Source organism: Nerophis lumbriciformis, linkage group LG14, assembly GCF_033978685.3.
Source record: "Nerophis lumbriciformis linkage group LG14, RoL_Nlum_v2.1, whole genome shotgun sequence".
In the NCBI taxonomy this organism is placed as follows: Eukaryota; Metazoa; Chordata; class Actinopteri; order Syngnathiformes; family Syngnathidae; genus Nerophis; species Nerophis lumbriciformis.
Genome location: NC_084561.2, coordinates 15,937,459 through 15,961,122, shown reverse-complemented (window position 1 = coordinate 15,961,122; position 23,664 = coordinate 15,937,459). Strand labels below are relative to the sequence as shown.

Sequence of the window (23,664 nt, the reverse complement as noted above, 5' to 3'; positions counted from 1 at the left end):
AAAAAAAGATAAAGGATATACCGTCTAAAATAGCTTGGTGGAAACGTTTATGGTGTCGTTCGGCCCATTGTTGCTGATCCAGGCGTACGTAGACAAAGGTTAGAGACAGCCTCATTCACTCAGGCACAACAGCTCCCGGTCCATTGACTGACCTGAGCCCCGGGGAGAGAAGCGCACCATCAGACACATTTTTGATCGGGCATGTCCCCTAAAAACACACCTTTTGTCCCATCCCATTCAACCATGTATTTGAATTGGAGACCACGTTAATGGGAACGAGAACAAAACTAGAAGGGAAAAAAAAACGTAAAGCATTGATGCATTCCAGTACTTAGTCCTTGTTGTGGATTTGTCCGTTTGAATTTGTTCGCTATCTTTCGACTTTTGTGTGGTCTGGCGTTTTAGTCCTGTTTTTTAGTGATGGCATGCTTGGAAGGGCTTGGGTGACATTTCTGGATTGTACAAGTTCTCCGGTGTTAGCCCGGGTGGATGGGGGCACACCTGTATGTCACTCTTGTCATTTAGCTACACCCGTGCATGTCTGTGTGATGAATGGGCTGCCCTTTCATCTTTTTTCTTTTTTGGAAACTTGAATGCAAGATATTTTTCTGTCTCCATATGGTGGACTTGTGTTGTTCCTTGAATCCATTCTCTTGAGAAGACAACACTTTTTTTTTCTTTTTTTTTTTTACTTAAGAGCTATACAAAAATAAAATAATACGCCCCAGGTTGTATATTTTTGCAAGTAAAACACAATGTTCCTTTCATAACAGTTATTTGCTTTGAGCTGACTCATTTTCCAAGATGATTATCAGTTGATATAAAAATGAAAAGTGATTATTCCTTTCTTTTTAAATGTCAGATTAAGTGGATAAAAAGATATTTGATTCTACGTATAAAACAACTCATTTGTAAAACTCCCCAATGTGCTTTTAAAGGGGAACATTATCACAATTTCAGAATGGTTAAAACCATTAAAATTCAGCTCCCAGTGGCTTATTATATTTTTTGAAGTTGTTTTCAAAATTGTACCCATCACGCAATATCCCTAACAAAAGCTTCAAAGTGCCTGATTTTAACCATCGTTATAAACACCCGTCCATTTTCCTGTGACGTCACATAGTGAAAGCCAACACAAACAAACATGGCGGAAAGAACCGCAAGCTATAGCGACATTATCTCGGATTCAGACTCGGATTTCAGCGGCTTAAGCGATTCAACAGATTACGCATGTATTGAAACGGATGGTTGTAGTGTGGAGGCAGGTCGCGAAAACGAAATTGAAGAAGAAACTGAAGCTATTGAGCCATATCGGTTTGAACCGTATGCAAGCGAAACCGACGAAAAAGACACGACAGCCAGCGACACGGGAGAAAGCGAGGACGAATTCGGCGATCGCTTTCTAACCAACGATTGGTATGTTTGTTTGGCATTAAAGGAAACTAACAACTATGAACTAGGTTTATAGCATATGAAATACATTTGGCAACAACATGCACTTTGAGAGTGCAGACAGCCCAATTTTCATCAATTAATATATTCTGTAGACATACCCTCATCCACGCTCTTTTCCTGAAAGCTGATCTGTCCAGTTTTGGAGTTGATGTCAGCAGGCCAGGGAAGCTAGGGTCGATAGGGGGTTTAGCTCGCTCGTTCGTGGGAACAAACTGCCGCCATTGCTTGCCGTGCTACCGAGGTCCTTTGTCCCTGAATTGCTCACACACTCCGGCAGATTCAATGGGGGTCTGGCGGCAGATTTCTTTGACTTTATCGTTGGAAATGCATCTGCTTTGAGTGTCGCAGGATATCCACACATTCTTGCCATCTCTGTCATAGCATAGCTTTCGTCGGTAAAGTGTGCGGAACAAACGTCCAATTTCTTGCCACTTTCGCATCTTTGGGCCACTGGTGCAATTTAAATCCGTCCCTGTTCGTGTTGTTACACCCTCCGACAACACACCGACGAGGCATGATGTCTCCAAGGTACGGAAAACAGTCGAAAAAACGGAAAATAACAGAGCTGATTTGACTTGGTGTTTGAGAAAATGGCGGATTGCTTCCCGATTTGACGCCACGTTGTGACGTCATCGCTCCGAGAGCGAATATTAGAAAGGCGTTTAATTCGCCAAAATTCACCCATTTAGAGTTCGGAAATCAGTTAAGAAAATATATGGTCTTTTTTCTGCAACATCAAGGTATATATTGACGCTTACATAGGTCTGGTGATAATGTTCCCCTTTAATGTTTACGAAACAAAGAGACGTCAGTACATATCAAGTCCCATACTTATGAAAACATTCTATGATGCTTTTCCATAGTTTTTCCACCAATCTAAAAATGTCCTTAATGTGCGACTATGTCCAAACCCAAATCAACCTTCCTTAGGCCTCTCCCAACCCCACACGCCTCACAGACTTCCCAAGTTACATTTGCCAGCTCTATTGCTATGTTTAATGCTGTCCTCTTGTAGTTAAGTCTTGCTTTTAAGCCCCAGTGTGTGAGACCTTCAAACTCTCTTTGAGCCATGGTTTGTCTTTTGCTTTGGTTTGGAATCACAGTTTCCTATTCTATCCCCCCCACTTATGCCCTCCTCCTCCCTCCCTTTCTACAACAACCCTAACCCGACGCGTACCGTACAGTATGTCTACATGTCCACCTTGTCTATCCGCTCTTCAACTTCTGTCTTTTTATCGGCTGTCTTTTGCTGCTCGACTTTATCGTTTTGGTTTCCACCTTCTTTCCTGTCTCGTCTTTTACGTTTTTTCTGTCGGTCTCAGCTTCACCATTTTGTTCATCATTTGATACACTCGCACACAATTCTTCACCCTCTTTGACATTCTTTGCATCCCAACAAACATTTGGATGGCAATTCGGAAAATGCCGTAAAACCCCGACATCATACACACAATTGAAATTAGATTTGATGTTGAATTAATTGCATTATGTATTATTTGTGCATGATGTAGCAAAAATGGACTCTGGCTAAACACAATGTTGCCTCACCTGGCATTTGCAGAAAAAAAATCCTCCTAAAGACTTACCTTTAACACATTGTTGGCCAATGACTGTATAGTAGGGCTGCAGATATAAATTATTTAAGTAGTACCGTATTTTTCGGAGTATAAGACGCACCGGAGTATAAGTTGCACCTGCCGAAAATGCATAATAAAGAAGGAAAAAAACATACATAAGTCGCACTGGAGCCCGGCCAAAGTATGAAAAAAACTGCGACTTATAGTCCGAAAAATACGGTAATCGGATAAAAAAACACTATCAATTCTCAATGCGTCTTGTAGGGTAAATAGTTGAAATAAACAATGATTTTTCTGATAACCTCTTCTTATAAATGCACATAACAATAAAAGTGCACTTTTACCATGGGGGCATCACTATATATTAAATATATATTAGGAATGTCAAATTATATATTATTATTTCTTCAGATTAATTACATTATATTATATTGTGTAGCCAAAAAACAGGTAATCGGTAATAAATAAAGAAAATATGACACATTGATTGACAATTTATCGCATACACATTTGAAAATGGATTATTTAAAACAGTGGTGTTTTATTTTTGGAAAACCAACTCATACATATTAGCATTTGTTTTAATACAATTTTTATTTTGCACGTGAAACATATAAGATGGCGTTAGCTACAAAAATAGATTTTGACTTCTGCTTTTAAATATGCAAGATGCTTTCTGGCATTTCGTGGAACGTTATTGTGAAATACCAGCTCTGTTTGACAGTGCAAACATTTCAAAACGGTGTCTCTCTTTCTCGGTATAAATGATGGCAAAAACCTCTCTCTCGTTTTCTTTGGGCCCTCTGCTCTCTTTTTAACCTGTCATTGTTTTTCTTTGAGCCATCACTGCAAAAAGTCAGTGTTCAAAAACAAGAAGAAAAAAATACAAAAATTAGGGGTATTTTATTTGAACTAAGCAAAATTATTTGCCAATAGAACAAGAAAATATGGCTTGATTACTTTAAAAAAGTAGTTTTATACTTGTGAGTGTTGATGACACAGCTTTGCATCAGTTGATATTCTAGTTTCGAGCAAGTTTTACTCCAGTGTTTTTCAATCACTGTGCCGCTGCACACTAGTGTGCCGTGAGATACAGTCTGGTGTGCCGTGGGAGATGATCTAATTTCACCTATTTGGGTTAAAAAATATGTTTTGCAAACCAGTAATCCGCAAATAATGTGTTGTTGTTAAGTGTCTCTGCTGTCTGGAGATCGGCAGACTTACCATGTTATACTCTTCCATATCAGTAGGTGGCAGCAGGTAACTAATTGCATCGTAGATGTCGGAAACGGCGGGAGGCAGCGTGCAGGTAAAAATGGTGTCTAATGCTTAAACCAAAAATAAACAAAAGGTGAGTGCCCATAAGAAAATTAAGGCATTGAAGCTTAGGGAAGGCTATGCAGAACGAAACTAAAACTGAACTGGCTACAAAGTAAACAAAAACAGAATGCTGGACGACAGCAAAGACTTACAGCGTGTGGAGCGTCCACAAAGTACATACGAACATAACATGACGATCATCAATGTCCCCACAAAGAAGGATAGCAACAACTTAAATATTCTTGATTGCTAAAACAAAGCAGATGCAGAGAATAGCGTTCAAGGAAGACATGAAACTGCTACAGGAAAACACCAATAAAACGGGAATAGCCACCAAAATAGGAGCGCAAGACAATAACTAAAACACTACACACAGGAAAACACAAAAACCTTAAAATGATGTGACAGGTCGTGACAGTACACCTACTTTGAGACAAGAGCTATAGTGATGCATGTTTGGTTATGTTTTAAAGTCATATCCAACACTTACTTTACTGTCAATATCGGCTGCTGAGTTTCATTTTTTAATGATTGTGTGCCTCAGAATTTTTTCAATGAAAAAAATGTGCCTTGGCTCAAAAAAGGTTGAAAAACACCTGTTTTACTCAATATAGGTCATAAAATCTCAGCAACAAGCTGTAATATCTTACTGAGTTTATTTAGGACCAAAACCCTTAAAACACTAACATAAAATCTGCTTAGTGAGAAGAATTGTCTTATCAGACAGAAAATAAGCAAATCCAACCCTTATTTGAGATATTTACTCTTACTTAGATTTCAGTTTTTGCAGTGTAGCTACACACGTCGACCGCAGTGCGGCTCACATGCACGCTCTATTGGAGCAGTCTCCAGGAAACAAAGTCCGCGTAATTTACTCATTCCACAAATCGCTGAAGCAACAAAATACAATTCAAAGCTTTTTTTTCCTAATCGGTTAATCGTTGCAGCCTTACTATACAGCAGCAAAAGAAGACCGGTGCATGGTAAACAGTAGATCCTTTGCAGCGGTTACGTTCTCGAGTCATCCCCCCAAAAAACAAACAACCCATGAGTAACTGATCCACTCGTAAATATGTCTATTTTTGACACGGTTCGCTCCCACCCTATAAAACACATTTTATGATTTATCAACACTTTTTATTATAACCGATGATGAATCAGATGTGTTTTCTGCGAGGGGAAACATTTTTTAAATTCTGTTGTACCAAAAAAATCTGCAAATTTTGCGTGGATCTACTGTAAACTATTTGCTCTATGAATCATTTGTTTCATGCTATGTCAAGTGCTTATTGGGATCCTCCTCATGCACATCAATATCTTTCTCCTCATGCACAAAAATAACACCAAAAACGTAAAGAGTACATGTTTATGTGTGTGCGCCTACATATTACCTAGCCGTGTCGTCTGCATCCGAGCTCATTACTAAACATGTTCTAGCTTCATTCCTAGGTTCTTGTTTCTTCATCCACTTCTCCATCATCGTCCCCTCTCTCTCTCTTTCTCTCTCTCTCCTCTGGATTTCTAGTCCCTGTTGATCAAGTTCTGTTTCTTGACTTCAACATTCTCTGACCGTAGAATTTCAACAGTTCTTTTCTATGTACTCGTAGACACACGCCTCCTTCCTCTATACTTGTGTTGTGTTTAACTGGGACCGCGATGTGACAATGTGCCACCATCACAATTTGTCACATTAGCTGACGAAAAAAGTTCACACACTATTGAAGTGGGTTACTTCCCCTTTACCCTCCTCCAAACCCCCCCCCACTCTTTCCTCTTCCTGTGTTACTCTTTGCTCCTCTGTTCCCTTCCGTTCTATCCTCTCCTCTGATGCTTTATCCTCTACCTTGTACTTCTTCTTTGCTCTCCAATCGTCTTTTGTCTGGGCATGCTAGCGACCCTTCAGTTATATTCCTCTATGCATTTTATCTCAATTTTTATATCTGATTTTGTTATCATTTACTCCTTAATTTACCTCGATCTATTTATGCATGCTGTCTGTGAAACTGATAGCTGCATCTATCAATGGAACCGTGTCAGATCTTAAAAAGGCTTTGTCCAGTGGATCTACCCTAAACCACAAAAATCTCATTAAAGTTTCTCATCTTTAAGGTGTCTAGTTAGAGGCAGGCGACAAGTGCAAATATGTGTTGAGAGCCGTAGAGCGCAGTAACCCTACACTTCCTGTGCTGTGGGAGAAGCCTCTAATGGCCGACTTCCTCCTTTGGCACGAGTGCCTAAGTGGACAGGAAGTACCAGGTTGCTATCACAAGGCCGTAGTTCTTCACACTTTGATAGGCTGCGATCAGGTTACGTAGTTGAAAAACCCAAGAAGTTCAGCTCCAAAGATGAGAAACTCGTAATAGATTTTTGTGTCTTTAATTGTGCTGTGATGGGTCAAATCTTGGTCAATGGAACCTTGTTGCTATGAATCGTTGCTTTCTTGTTAATCTATATTGTTGTTGAAACAGTTCTGTTAGTTTAGTTCTTCCTTCTTATTTTTATATGTTTAAGTTTTTGAAAATTTTACTTGTATTTGTCTTTGAGTTCCCATTACAGTGTTTGTTTTTTTTGTGTTCAATACCTGAGAAGGGTCCATTTTCATCGACCTCTTTGTGTTACTTCTCTTTCTCTCTTGACACCCTTTGCCCTCTTTGTCATCCTCTGTCCTCTTCATGCCTTCTCCCAGTCCGGCGGGTTCCTCCTCGCTTCTCCATTCCACCGACGAGTCAGGAAATCATGCCAGGTGGTAGTGTGAACATAACGTGCGTGGCGGTGGGATCGCCCATGCCTTACGTCAAGTGGATGTTGAATTCGGACGACCTGACGCCAGAGGACGAGATGCCTGTGGGTAGGAATGTCCTTGAGCTGAGCAGCGTCCGTGAGTCGGCCAACTACACCTGTGTGGCCATGAGCAGTCTTGGCATTATTGAGGCTGTTGCGCAGATCACCGTCAAATGTAAGAGATAACTTAACTCTTTTAGAACGGAACCTACGGGGACTTAGGATAGTGAAATGTCAATAAGTTCTCTCCTCAATCACTGACAGACTTTTATCCTGTTGTCAAAACAGCTCTTCCAAAGCCTCCAGGTACTCCAGTGGTAACTGAAACCACAGCCACTAGTGTGACTATCACCTGGGACTCCGGCAACCCTGATCCAGTCACCTACTATATCATCCAATACCGTGCAAAATCCCCTGACAGCAAGTACGAGACAGTGGACGACATCACCACCACACGTTACAGCATCGGCGGCCTCTACCCCAACACGGAGTACGAAATCCGAGTCTCGGCCGTCAACACAATTGGCCAGGGTCCTCCCAGTGAGCCAGTGGAGACCAGAACCGGTGAACAAGCCCCTGCTAGTCCACCCCGAAACATCCAAGCCCAGATTATATCCCAAAACACCATGATGGTACGCTGGGAGGAACCAGAGGAACCAAACGGGCAGATTAAGGGCTATAGGGTGTATTACACCATGGATGACTCCCAGCCTATGAGCCTCTGGCAGATCCATAATGTCCAGGACAGCATCATCACGACCATCCAGAGCCTGGTTCCTCAAGAGACCTACACCATCAAAGTCCTAGCTTTTACGTCAGTAGGCGATGGACCCTTCTCAGAGCCAGTCCATGTTAAAGTGCTGCAAGGAGGTAAGATTATGACGATGAATTTTACAAGAAAATTGTCACCAGGCAATCACAGGGAATTAGTTGTACTACATTTATTATTTTGCATAAAAAAATACATTATTCAACTGAATTGATTATTTATTTTAATTACCGTCTTTTTCAGAGTATAAGTCACACCGGAGTATAAGTCGCACCTGCCGAAAATGCATAATAAAAAAGGAAAAAAACATATATAAGTCGCACTGGAGCCTGGCCAAACTATGAAAAAAAACTGTGACTTATAGTCCGAAAAATACGGTAGTTATTTAAGTTTATTTATCATACAACACAATTTGTATGCAAGAAAATTCAAAGTGCTTTATAAAAAATTACAAGAAGGAAAATGAAAATAAAATAAGTATAAAATAAATAAAAATCGTAAAATAAAAAGTCTATCATAATTTAAATGAAAATCAAAGAGTGTAGATAAAATACTTTCAGTTGTCATATACACAATTAAACGTGTTTTCAGTTGGGATTTGAAAAACACATTTGATTTGTTTTAGTACAAAACAAGATACGATACCAATAGCCCTGAGCAACGTTCCCTCTAAGGTGTGCGCCTGCGCAATTGCGCACTGCTCACACGTCCTCTGCGCACTGCAAATGAATGCCACGCAGAAAATCAAAAATCCCATCTGAACTTTAAACAAAATAAACACATTACAATTTATTCTGTATGACTTTGCAATGCAACTCTGTGAGTGACAGGTGACAACAAGAGTGGCCCCAATGAATAAAACAATTTTTGTCAACACAGTTCAATTATCGTCTGTTGAGACACTTTACGGACAGTAATTCCATCAATCACTTTATTGAGCAAAACTGTTTGTAACCAGACCAAAAACATGAGTAAAAAAAATGTTTATTGATAAAAACTGGTAATTTTATGCCATACAAACCAAGCTTAAACCAACGTTGTCATCCGTCGTTTCTACAGAAGCCGCTCGCTCTGTCTCACCTGCACCAACACACGCACTCATGGCACTTAGCCAGTGCTGCGTTTATGGCCACACAAAAAGTCGGACATCCCCAACGCCACACAACGTGTAAATGCCAGGTTGTAACACTCTGACTGCTCAATCAGATGTGTGCTTATTTTACTGCCATTTATTAAGAATGTTAATCTAAGGATATTATTCATGAAATATTGTCACTAGAGTTCATAAATGCTAATAAAAAGATGTATTTTACAGACAGAAAGTTACAGGAACTAAATGTAATCTCTGAAAGGGTTAACATTTCTTTTAAAGGCAGGACCCGCAGCCAGACATACAATACTAGCACATAGGTCATGAAAAACATGTTTTTTTTGTTATTGTCATTGTAAAAGGGCAAAATCACTTATATCAGAAAATTATTTTAATAAAACATTTAAATTGTTATGATGTCAGGTTTGGGACAGATGTGACGTTAGTTTGGCCACAGTGTGCATGTGTGATGTTGCTCACATGTGCTCCACTGAATGCTCAGGGAGTTTGTGCGTTTGCTCACACACATGAAAAATTAGAGGGAACATTGGCCCTGAGTATTGGCCAAGACCGACATTGATCTGATACGATATCAGCACGACTCATACATATTTTATCATTTTTTTAGTGTGGAATGTTAGAAAAGTTTTGAAATTACTCAGAAAACAATGATAGGTATGACAAACGCTAACCTATTTATTGTAATTGTCTGGAATGGACGTATGCTGTCTTTAAGTTGAAGTGGAGTGGCAATTATTGTTGGCATCACCGAGTGGCCACAATAACTCATCAAGTTAAGCTCATGATGCAGTAAGTTGAATGGTGCAGACTGGATTTTGTGAGTAATATGCGACTATAATTGTTTGACACTTGTTTACCGTGTTTTTCGGAGTATAAGTCGCACCGGAGTATAAGTCGCACCTGCTGAAAATGCATAATAAAGAAGGAAAAAAACATATATAAATTGCACCGGAGCCTGGACAAACTATGAAAAAAACTGCGACTTACAGCCGAAAAATACGGTAATATGCAACTATAATTATTTGACACTTGTTTACTTTATATTGACAAATGCTGTGTTTTAGACTGCAATTTTGTTAATTTTAAGACTTGTGTTACGTATGTCTGTCTTGTGTCCTTAGCTGTTGTGTAGCTGCAACACATGCAGGCGCCACTATAAGTGTAGACCAAAACCTGTTCGAGCCCCACCATTGATAGGTGTTGTTAATTAGAAATGACTTGTCTTAGTACAAAACAAGATACGACACCAATAGCCCTGAGTATTGGCCAAGACCGACATTGATCTGATACGATTTCAGCACGACTCATACATATTTTATTATTTTTTTAGTGTGGAGTGTTAGAAAAGTTTTGAAATTACTCAGAAAACAATGATATGGTATATGGTATGACAAACGCTAACCTATTTATTGTAATTGTCTGGAATGGACGTATGCTGTCTTTAAGTTGAAGTGGAGTGGCAATTATTGTTGGCATCCCCGAGTGGCCATAATAACTCATCAAGTTAAGCTCATGTTGCAGTAAGTTGAATGGTGCAGACTGGATTTTGTAAGTAATATGCGACTATAATTGTTTGACACTTGTTTACCGTGTTTTTCGGAGTATAAGTCGCACCGGAGTATAAGTCGCACCTGTCGAAAATGCATAATAAAAAAGAAAAAAAACATATATAAGTCGCACTGGCCAAACTATGAAAAAAAACTGCAACTTATAGTCCGAAAAATACGGTAATATGCAACTATAATTATTTGACACTTGTTTACTTTATATTGATTTAAGTTAAGCTCATGATGCAGTAAGTTGAATGGTGCAGACTGGATTTTGTAAGTAATATGCAACTATAATTGTTTGACACTTGTTTACCGTATGTTTCGGTGTATAAGTCGCATCGGAGTATAAGTCGCACCTGCCGAAAATGCATAATAAAAAAGGAAAAAAACATATATAAGTCGCACTGGCCAAACTATGAAAAAAAACTGCAACTTATAGTCCAAAAAATACGATAATATGCAACTATAATTATTTGACACTTGTTTACTTTATATTGACAAATGCTGTGTTTTAGACTGCAATTTTATTCAATTTAAGACTTGTGTTACGTATGTATGTCTTGTGCCTTCAGCTTGTTGTGTAGCTGCAACACATGCAGGCGCCACTATAAGTGTTGACCCAAACCTGTTCGAGCCCCACCATTAATAGCTGTCGTTAATTAGAAATGAGTATCTTGTTTAATGCTGTTCAATGTTCCTTTCAGTTCCTGGTCAGCCATCCAAATTTCAGGTGGGCGACGTGTCTGATACCAGCATCCAACTAACCTGGGAACCTGCCTTTGATAAAGAAGGAATTATCAAATTTGAACTTCGCTACACAGAAGGCAGTTTTGGCTCTCAGGTGAGAATTTTAGTGCCCTTTGCAGGACCGGATGAAAGGAAGGTAGCTTTGATTATTTCATTGTTTTTTCTTTTCCTATATTTCCATAAAAGCAAACTCCTGATGTGACAATAAACCTTTTGCCCTACATGACAGATGAAGAAAACATTTGGGCCCGCATCTTCATACATTGTGGAAGGCCTCCGCCCAAACACCGAGTATCACTTCTCCCTGGCAGCCATCTCTAGCAAAGGCATCGGAGCTTTCACCAATGACGTATCGCAGAAGACCTTGCAAGCCAGTATGTAGCCTCTTTTCAGTCTTTAGTACGTGCCTGCTTAACGCTTAACCAAAGATTTTTTCTTTGGCAGGAAAGCGCATAAATCATACACCTATAATGACGCTTTAATGACATTTTCTGATTGAGTGGTTTATGTAAATGTCCCTTTCTCTGATGTGGGTTTCTTCATTACATTTGGACTACGACTGTTTTTATCTAGAATACAATCAGGATTTAGATCTAATTTAAAGATGTCAATCTGCATGCCTAAATGCAAATTGAATGGATTTTTGTAACTTGATTGATTGACATTGCGGTTTATGCTATTTTCAACCTCATTCAAGCTGGTTTTTAATATAGAAGTTGTTTTATTTTGTTGAGATTAAGTTAGTTTGAAGTATTTTTAGAGTTCAGAGTTACCTTGGCTGTGGCGCCAGATGAATTGGAGTCTGCGCTGCTCTCAAAGTGTGCCGGCTGTCTTTCTTTTACGACTTTCTACTTTTGTTTCTCTCTGCATTCCCTTTTGAAATGAAGCAAGTGCACTTTGATCCACATGATAAAGACACAAAAAATGTCAGTTCTGCTCTGAATCCACCATGGTTGTCTTATGAACTAGATCACATTTTGGGAATGAGGCATCTGAGAGTTTGAAAAAAAAAAACCATACGTAATTCATGTCATTATCAATACTGCATGGATTATATTATTGTACACATTAGAAGAACACAGCTCAAGTGTTAAAGGCCTACTGAAATGCGATTTTCTTATTTAAACGGGGACAGCAGGTCAATTCTATGTGTCATACTTGATCATTTCGCGATATTGCCATATTTTTGCTGAAAGGATTTAGTAGAGAACATCGACGATAAAGTTTGCAACTTTTGCTCGCTGATAAAAAAGCCTTGCCTGTACCGGAAGTAGCAGACGAGTAGTGTGACGTCACAGGTTGTGGAGCTCCTCACATCCGCACATTGTTTAGAATCATGGCCACCAGCAGCGAGAGTGATTCGGACCAAGAAAGCGACGATTTCCCCATTAATTTGAGCGAGGATGAAAGATTCGTGGATGAGGAAAGTGAGAGTGAAGGACTAGAGGGCAGTGGGAGTGATTCAGATAGGGAAGATGCTGTGAGATGCGAGTGAGACCTGATATTCAGCTGGGAATGACTAAAACAGTAAATAAACACATATATTTACTCTATTAGCCACAACACAACCAGGCTTATATTTAATATGCCACGAATTAATCCCGCATAACAAACACCTCCCCCCTCCCGTCCATATAACCCGCCAATACAACTCAAACACCTGCACAACACACTCAATCCCACAGCCCAAAGTACCGTTCACCTCCCCAAAGTTCATACAGCACATATATTTCCCCAAAGTCCCCAAAGTTACGTACGTGACATGCACATAGCGGCACGCACGTACGGGCAAGCGATCAAATGTTTGGAAGCCGCAGCTGCATGCGTACTCACGGTACCGCGTCTGCGCATCCAACTCAAAGTCCTCCTGGTAAGAGTCTCTGTTGTCCCAGTTCTCCACAGGCCAATGGTAAAGCTTGACTGTCATCTTTCGGGAATGTAAACAATGAAACACCGGCTGTGTTTGTGTTGCTGCAGTCGGCCGCAATACACCGCTTCCCACCTACAGCTTTCTTCTTTGCTGTCTCCATTGTTCATTGAACAAATTGCAAAAGATTCACCAACACAGATGTCCAGAATACTGTGGAATTTTGCGATGAAAACAGACGACTTAATAGCTGGCCACCATGCTGTCCCAAAATGTCCTCTACAATCCGTGACGTCACATGCCGGTGTCATCATACCGTTACAGCAGGATATTTCGCGCGAAATTTAAAATTGCACTTTAGTAAGCTAACCCGGCCATATTGGCATGTGTTGTAATGTTAAGATTTCATCATTGATATATAAACTAACAGACTGCGTGGTCGGTATTAGTGGGTTTCAGTAGGCCTTTAAGTCATCTAAAAATACAGTTGCGGCTGTATTTAACGGGGAAATTCACTTTTTTTTAGAATGCCATCATTCACAATCCCTATGTGAGACAATAACACACGCCTTTCTCTTTTTGGTGTGTTCTAAATACTCAAAAACTGTTTGCAAGAGGCAGCTAAAAATGCACATAATGAGTCTTCTATTCTTCTTTTAAAGCCCTCTAAAACAACATCTAAAAACCACCAACAATACTTAATTTACATGTTGTGATCTACATATTAACCAAGCTATAGAGACATTGTTATTGTTACCTTTAGTAACACGGCGGCTTGCTCACAGAGAGCTAAGAAAGCTGCTTTTACTAAATTGCCTCTGAGTTAATGTGAGATTATAAATCGTGCCTCGTGCTTGTGTAATAGAAGATTGTGGCTGTAAAGCGAGAAGTTGGTCAACTCTGAAATTCTCTTTAGACCCAAAGACATTGCTCGGCATACACAGAAAGATGGTGTTTTATCCCAGCCTTTTTTATTTATTTATCATGCTGAAAGATACAACCATCCCATCAGTCGACATCCCAGTAAGAGCCGAAATTGTAAGGGACTGTTTTGTTATGATTTATTTAGTTTAGCACTAGTGCTACATGATAGTTTATTGTTTTACTATAGCTGGATGCGCTTAGCACCCAGCTTGTGAAACTAACTCATCCTCTGTATGTTCAGGTTCTAAAAGATAAGGTTTTCGGTCTTCATTTATTCTTGTTTTTCACGAAGTCTGCCATTATAAATAATATAATAATAATATTGTTTGTTGCTATGCACTCTGTGAAATCGATGCGTCCAGGAAAAAGGTTCCGGTAATGTTTCAAAAATACTATAAATATTGCAGGTTATCATGAATATGCCTGTTACTACATTATATACACTGCAAGAACTGAAATCTAAGTAAGGATGATATTTTCTTATTGTCTGTCTGATAAGATAATTCTTCTCACTAAGCAGATTTTATGTTAGAGTGTTTTACTTGTTTGAAGGGTTTTGGTCCTAAATTACAGCTTGTTGCTGAGATTTTATGACCTATATTGAGTAAAACATGCTTGAAACTAGAATATCAATTGTTGCAAATCAACACTCACAAGTAGAGATGTCCGATAATGGCTTTTTGCCGATATCAGATATTCCGATATTGTCCAACTATATACCGATATCAACCGATATATACAGTCGTGGAATTAACACATTATTATGCCTAATTTGGACAACCACGTATGGTGAAGATAAGGTACTTTAAAAAATAAATAAAATAAGATAAATGAATTAAAAACATTTTCTTGAATACAATTAATGAAAATAAGTAAAATTAACTGTTAAAGGTTAGTACTATTAGTGGACCAGCAGCACGCACAATCATGTGTGCTTACGGACTGTATCCCTTGCAGACTGTATTGATATATCAATCAATCAATCAATCAATCTTTATTTATATAGCCCTAAATCACAAGTGTCTCAAAGGGCTGCACAAGCCACAACGACATCCTCGGTACAAAGCCCACATACGGGCAAGGAAAAACTCACCCCAGTGGGACGTCGATGTGAATGACTATGAGAAACCTTGGAGAGGACCGCATATGTGGGTAACCCCCCCCCCTCTAGGGGAGACCGAAAGCAATGGATGTCGAGTGGGTCGGACATAATATTGTGAGAGTCCAGTCCATAGTGGATCCAACATAATAGTAAGAGTCCAGTCCATAGTGGGGCCAGCAGGACACCATCCCGAGCGGAGACATTATATATTGATATATAATGTAGGAACCAGAACATTAATAACAGAAAGAAACAACCCTTTTGTGTGAATGAGTGTAAATGGGGGAGGGAGGTTTTTTGGGTTGGTGCACTAATTGTAAGTGTATCTTGTGTTTTTTATGTTGATTTAATAAAAAAAAAGAAAAAGAAAAAAAAAAAAAAAGAAAACGATACCGATTAAAAAAAACAAACGATACCGATAATTTCCGATATTACATTTTAACGCATTTATCGGACATCTCTACTCACAAGTATAAAACTACTTTTTTAAAGTAATAATTTCTTATTTCAAGCATGAAAAAAAAATTCATGACTTTGACACAATTGTTTCTCATAATTAAAACAGATGACAGCCAAATGGACTTTGCTGTTTTATTTTCAATGAAACAATAGAAAATACGTACTCCTATAGTAGTACAGTTGTTATTAGTGAGAATATACTTATTTTAAGGTATTTTTGGGTTCATTGAGGTTAGCTAATTTTACTTGTTTTGGAAAGTCTTGACAAGCCAAATTTTCTTGTTCTATTGGCAGATAATTGTGCTTAGTTCAAGTAAAATACCCCTAATTTTTGTATTTTTTATTCTTGTTTTTGAACACTGACTTTTTGTAGTGTATACTTACTGACAGCATGTACGTACATTAAACGTTGTTGGAGGTTTTTACATGGCGGCTGAAGCCCTCCATATATAACAGATCGTATCCCAATTACCAGCAATGTTAACCACCTTGCTAGCAGTTTTTTTTACTATTTACAATGCACAGAAAGCAAAAAGACTTATGGGTTCTTGTCTCTCATAAGGATTGTGAATGATGGGCAAAATAAAACAAAAGTGTGGTTCTCCATTGAGGAAATGCATAAATAAATATACAAGCTGATTTATTATTTGATGTTGTTACAAACTTGGAGTTCTTCACATGCTGTTTATTTACACAAGCTGAAATCAGTCCAATTTTTCCACTCAAAGCTAGCTGTTATTTTTCTTTAATATATTCAGTGTCTTGTTTTTTTTGCTTCCTTGTTTTCAGATGCACACCAATTTAAAATGTTAATATCCATTTCAAGTAAAAACAGGTCAACAAAATATCTTATTTTCTTTACAAGTCTATTACGAGACACGTACCGTTGGATGTTCTTTGACAGCTGGAGTTATTTTGCAGTCTTTCAACGAAAGCTAAATATGCCCACTGTGATTGAAGCTATTAACACTGAGGCTGTGGTAACTCTCTAACCTCCAATGTCATTTGTGATTAAAACATCTGTTGGTGCATAGGAGAGCCATGGTGAAAAAAGGGAGACGTCCTTTACCTAGGGATGGGTACCGAATTCGGTACTTTTGTAGGCTTTGACCAAATTAACAAAAAACGGTACCATATTTTAATATATTTGTTGCAGACTCAGCACTGATCCAAACACTACCTGGCCGTGATACAACATAATAAACGCTTCAATGCTGGATGTTTTTATTGTTAATTATGTTGTACTATGCCCTGGTAGCCCAGTTACCGTATTTTTTGGAGTATAAGTCGCACCGGAGTATAAGTCGCACCTGCCAAAAATGCATAATAAAGAAGGAAACAAACATATATAAATCGCAGTGGAGCCCGGCCAAACTATGAAAAAAACTGTGACTTATAGTCCGAAAAATACGGTAACTGCTTTTTTATGCTGTTTTGCAAGAACCGTGTCACGTGACTTCAAACTTGACATCCCATTGGCTGGTTCTGACAGTATCGATTGCTTCTGTCTTAATTTACTGGAAGTGAGTCTTGCTTTTTGAAGCAGTGAATTTTTCAACACTGATTATTTATTTTTTTTAGCACTAAGGTTTTTTTACAATTCATTTTTATACTCTGAATTTTTTTATACAAATTTTTTATACACTACATTTTTTTATACAAAATTTTTTATACACTGAATTTTTTTAACATATTTTTTTTACAGTGAATTTTTATACACTGAATTTTTTTACATCAGATTGTTTTACACTGGACTTTTATACACTGACTTTTTTTTTTTTAATCAAAGTGTCAGCATGATTTGATGTATAAAAATTCAGTTTACTAAATTTCAACGCACAAAATTCAGTTACATAAATTCAGTGTCAAATACAAGTGTGTGTAATAAAAATACAAATTAGTGAAACACTTTAAGGCACAAAAATACTAGACTGGCACATTCAGCTTAATGGCAAAGACTACTTCCTGCCTAATCAACACATTGCAGTTTATACACTACTGCCATCAAACGCCTGGGAGTTGCAACTGCATACAAAGTCTACTATATAATACTTGCAAATGAAACTCCAAACATAAAACAACTAGACAGCACATTATCATTATTAGCTCCTTGTTAACCTCTAAAGGCCTTAGTGGCCACATGCGTGGACAGCACTTTTTTAGCTCTTATTTCCAAAATAGTGTACACTACTAAATTGGGGTCTTATGCGGACATATGGGCACTTATACTGCTATCTGGTGGTGTCAGAAGAGTATAACATACAATGGAATTTGGGAAAAAAAGTGTAAAAATAAAAATGTGCTTGTCACTACACATGAAGTACACGTTTGTGCACTTATGGACTAAGTACATCATATTAAAAGATGTTTAGTTTTTATTCTAATTAGGGTCCAATAAACCCAAATAGCAAAGAGAAATAAAAATAGCATGTAAACAAACAGCTTGGGCCTTAAGAGGTTAAATGAGAAAATGAGAATGAATAATTAAAAACATAACATGTTTTAAAGCATTTGAACACACACAAAAGTACCGAAAATTGGCGGCCATTGAGTTTTCAATTCAAATATGAAAGGTACCCATCCCTACCTTTAACACATTTTCTGTTTCTACCAGTGCAACTTGTTGGCTGCCCTCCCCCAAGCACCCAAACCCCCACCCCAAATCTGAGTTTAGGGACTTTGGAGCAACCACCTCACAGTTTTTCTATCATTATTATTATTATTTGTTGTTTTCTGCGCAGCAGAGCGACCACAAACAGTGCAGAGTCACTGAGGAGAGCACTGCAACACTCCCCCTCCCCTACACCCCCCACCATCCCTTCCCCCTGGGGGGTTGCTATTACAAGCCAATAACCGCATTGTTGATGGTTCCAGGCATGAAAATATAATCCAGCTCCATTCCTCACCTGGCGTCTCTTGGGTGTCCATCTTCACCTGTCACTGTGTCTGCTATTTGCCTTAGCTGGGTTTGTGTTCTGGAACAATAAAAAGCGCACACACGCCCATCGGACCTGATACAGTCTTCATCTCACATCAGCATATCCCAGCCCTCCCCCTCCATATCTGTGCCACCTGTGCAAAGAAACGCACACTCCCCTCGGAATGGCCTTGCTCACGTTGTGCCCCCCTCCTCTTGTGTGTTGAGTCTTTGACGACGTTTTTGAGTTACGCCCGTTATTTGTTTCATTGCTTTGGGTTACCCCTCTGGATATTAGTTTGACATTGCGCCAAACTGCAGCTTCCTGCTAATTTGTTTGAAGTTGAATCCACCACAACACACACACACACACACATTGGGTATATACTCTATTTTCCAATGACAATGTTGTGAGTGTCAGTGTCTGAACTTGCATTCTACTTCACTGCTCATTTCTTGACCTTTTCTATCCACTCTTTTTTCTATAAGTCTGTGAGCTCTCTCAGGAAATATGTTTTATTGGGCGTTTTTTGGGGGGTTGGGGAGTCAGCCCTCAGCTCTAACACTGTGTAATTCAGAACAATCACAGACTAAGACAGAAATCCCGTTGACAACACAATAAATAAACTTTGGGATGTGTGAAGGTAAGTGATTTTATGGGTAAAGGGATTCAGTCTGCTATTTTTAAAAAAAGACTACAAGCAGAGGTGAAGTCATAGCAATTTGCTTTTAATCGTGTGAATGCCCAAGATATTCTACACCAAAAAAATCATCTATTTATTATTATTCCGCCCAAAAACTTAGGCGTGCTCTGCAGCCCACAGTTTTCATCTGATCAAAAAGGTTCGAGTATCAAAACGTTTGGCTCGTTTACCCAAAATTCCCGGTTTTCCGGGTCATTTTGCCCATTGAAAATAAATGGGCCATTTTTTGAACTTGCACAACTCCAACCGATTAGAACCACACACTCCACTCACCTTGGACAATCAAACTAGCATTTCCTAAGTTCCAAAAATCATTCCAGTAATTCGCCGAATTCCCGATTTCCAAAGCCCTATGTTCAGCTCTTCCTGAAAAGTTTTCACATTTTTCAACCATTTTGGACCATTCCACCTTCAAAACATTCCTCTTATTTGGGACACAAAATTCGAACTACCCAACGAGGCTGACAGTTTTTTACCGTAAAAACAACTGTAAAATTGACGGTGTGTTACTGAAAATGGCAAAGCGTTTTTTTTCCAGTAAAAAAAATGGCAGCTTAGTTGTTTTTTTTGCTACTGTAAATAAAAATATTTTTTTTGTAAAATTACGCCAACTGTACAATCTACAGTGTATTACTAAAAATAGTAAAATGGTACAAAATATTTTTTTTACAGTAAAGAACTGACAGCTCAGTTCCCAGAATCATACTGTCAAATTTATGGTATTTGTTTTTTGTTACTGTAAATACAAAACTTGATTTTTATGGTAAAATTCCGCACACTGGATTGACAGTTTTTTTTACTGTAAAAAAAACTGTAAAATTTTAGGTATTTTACTGTAAATGGCAAAATGGTACCAAAGTCTTTTTTCCAGTAAAAAAAATGGCAGCTTTGTTGTTGTTTTTTGTTACTGTAAATAGAAAACTGATTTTTTTATGGTAAAATTTCGCCAACTGGGCTGACAGTTTTTTTTTTTTTTTACCATAAAAACAACAATTGTAGATTTTACTTCATTTCTGAAAATGGCAAAACGGTACCACAGTTGTTTTTTTTACGGTAAAAAAAACACTACGTAAAAAATGTTCAACCGATTCCAAAAACTTTAACACCAACCAATTCACATCATCTAGGAAAATTGTGCAAGTACCTATTTTTTATTTTTTTGTAATTCACGGTTTTTCCGAAATTTCCAAATTTCCAGGAATTCACCATTCAAATAAATGGACATATTCATAGTTCTACAATCCCCTAAATTCTCAAAATTTTTTGCAATTTTAAACCTGATTCGGACCTTTCAACCATTCACCCACACTTCTCTTCCCATATATCTAACGCAAAACATGTTTTCCCTTTCTCAAAATTCCCAGTTTTCCTGGAATTTCTATAAATGTTTTCCCCATGGGCAATGAATGGGAAATATGCAATCAAATGCATATCCCACATTTCTCTTTAAATTTGAACCGTTCCAACATCCACACACTCCGCACACCCTGTATAATGTGAAAAGTCTTTTTTAAATAAATTTGGAAATGGATAAAATAAAAAAAAAAGCTTTTCACATTGTCATTATTTATATTATTATATATTATGGCTGTAGAATTTTAAGGACGAAAATCAATGTATTCCATTTCGGAATAAATAAAATAAAAATAATAATAATAATAATAATAATAATAAAATGTGGAAAAAGTGAAGCGCTGTGAACACTTTACGGATGCACTTTATGTTAATTTGCTTCTCATTGCGTTCAGTAGTTGTAATATCCATGCATCCAATCTTGTGAGGAGCATGTACTTAGGTCCACAGGTGTCAAGTTGGTATGCTTTTGCTTTATTAAACTACAATAGGTCTTAAATAAAACAGTCAACATGTGATTGAAGTGTAGACTCCCAGCTTTAATAACCAAGTTTCATTCAAAAAATGCCTTTTACCATTTAGTCTAGGAGTGTGTCATTTTTTCAGAGTACTGCACAGTATTTCTACAAAAATAGTACCATAAAATAAAAGATAATAAAGTATTGCATTATTTTTTTCTATTGTGTACAGTAAGTGCAGTGGTAGACGATTGTCAGAAAGCAAACTATTGTCGTATTTGCTGGCAGACTGAAACCCTTTGCCGCGAAACAAAAAGACTGACATGTGCAAAGTGATTGTCTTTTATCTGTTGTATGAATACAAGAGGTTCGCCTATTGTTCAGGCTCGTACTCAGTGCAAGTGGCATCACCCGAGGCTATTGTCATGAAGACCACATTGTCGACAATATGTAGCTGTAAATTGCGATAACGAATTGCCTTGTAACCTTCTCGAGTAAACGGCCTCTTTAGGCCCTCTTGATTGGTATGTTATGAGACACAAGATATTACTGACAACAGTGGTCCTCATTCAGAAGCAGTAAGGCCTCTTGGGTTGTGATGTCACCGACAGACCAGATGCAGAGACCGTTTACTGTGAGACTGTTCAGACGTGGCTGGAGTGGGTCCACAATTAGAGAGGTGGGCAGGCTCCCAGCATCCCTCTTGCTCGTTACCCAGTTATAAGGCATGATTGGACCCTGGGAGTTAGGTACACGTGGACTGCCGGGCCACAGAGTCCCAGATAGGAATCCCATTTCATAGCTGCAGAATTAATTTCATGCTTTGCTATAAGCTCCGAGCCATTCCATTGGATTGTTAGGCTTTATTACGCGTTTAGATTAAACCTCGGACCTGCCAGTAGCCAGTCGAGCGTTGTCTCTCGAATTAAAGCTGCACAGTCTAAATCCTCCGTATTTAGCCAAACAAGCCGTTTAGCCTTACCACTTACTGTAATTGTGCAAGCTTTTTAGATGTATTGGAGCATTTGTTTTATATGCTGCGTGGACATTTGGCATCAAGGAAGATTAATTTGATAATGATCCCCAAATGCGGCCGTCCTGCTCGTTGACACTGCTGATGAGAACACATTTATTTGCCGATTGCAAATGCTTTTGGTTGTTTGTGACGACGAGAGGCATCCAACACTAGTCTGTGCATCCATGGCAATTTTAAGCCGGCAGACTCGCATTTCAAGTCGATTTAAGGCACAGATCAAGGTGCAGACACAGTTTTGAGTCTACAATGGCTGAAATGTCATCTTGTTCATGATCTGTTTTGATGGGCGAAAACAGTTTGGAAGAAGTCTTACCGACAGCGACAGGACTGACCCGAATGTACGCAATGACCAGTGAATTGTGGCTCTCGTTCAGTCCGAGCTGCGTTACCGTCGACTTGTCATCGTTTGGAATATATATTTTTTAATCATTTAAAATGTATGCCCAGCTTTAACTACCGTATTTTTCGGGCTATAGAGTCCATCGGTATTTAAGCCGTAACCAGCAAATGTTTATATATCCGCACCGGACTATAAGCCACAGATAAATACGATGTAGAAGATTGTGTTCATGTCTATTTACATACTTTAAAGGGGAACATTATCACCAGACCTATGTAAGCGTCAATATATACCTTGATGTTGCAGAAAAAAGACCATATATTTTTTTAACCGATTCCGTACTCTTAATGGGTTAATTTTGGCGAATTAAATGCCTTTCTATTATTCGCTCTCGCATCGGGAAGCAATGCGCCATTTTCTCACTTTCGTCGGTGTGTTGTCGGAGGGTGTAACAACACGAACAGGGACGGATTCAAGTTGCACCAGTGGCCCAAAGATGCGAAAGTGGCAAGAAATCGGACGAAATTTGTTCAAAATACGAGGGTGTGGGGAAAGCCGACGAAATGGTCAGTCGTTTGTTCCGCACACTTTACCGACGAAAGCTATGCTACGACAGAGATGGCAAGAACGTGTGGATATTCTGCGACACTCAAAGCAGATGCTGACATCAACTCCAAAACTGGACAGATCAGCTTTCAGGAAAAGATAGCGGATGAGGGTATGTCTACAGAATATATTAATTGATGAAAACTTTATTCATTACTCGCGGTTTTACGTAAATTATTATATATAAACTGTGTTTACCAATAATTTAGCTTAAAAACATTTATTTTTTTCAATCATTCGAATACATTCGGGTAGTCTTGTGTAATGCAGTATTTTGTGTCTATTTAGGTATGGTTAACCTGAGTACTGAAATCGTGGAAAAATATACGTTCTTAGCGCGCCTGAAATGGGCTGTCTGCACTCTCAAAGTGCATGTTGTTGCCAAATGTATTTCATATGCTGTAAACCTAGTTCATAGTTGTTAGTTTCCTTTAATGCCAAACAAACACATACCAATCGTTGGTTAGAAGGCGATCGCCAAATTCGTCCTCGCTTTCTCCCGTTTCGCTGGCTGTCGTGTCGTTTTTGTCGGTTTCGCTTGCATACGGTTCAAACCGATATGGCTCAATAGCTTCAGTTTCTTCTTCA

The 23,664-nt window shown here is 38.6% G+C and overlaps 1 protein-coding gene across 1 annotated transcript in view; it reads left to right on the top strand.

The window, feature by feature from the left end:
- Positions 1–23,664, top strand: part of ptprsa (protein tyrosine phosphatase receptor type Sa) — a 476,646-nt gene that overhangs the window by 268,199 nt on the left and 184,783 nt on the right. The window contains exons 8-11 of the mRNA XM_072914629.1: positions 7,039–7,308; positions 7,422–8,003; positions 11,268–11,404; positions 11,540–11,684. Of these exons, the coding sequence (XP_072770730.1) occupies positions 7,039–7,308; positions 7,422–8,003; positions 11,268–11,404; positions 11,540–11,684 (1,134 nt within the window). The remainder of the gene's footprint in view (positions 1–7,038; positions 7,309–7,421; positions 8,004–11,267; positions 11,405–11,539; positions 11,685–23,664) is intronic.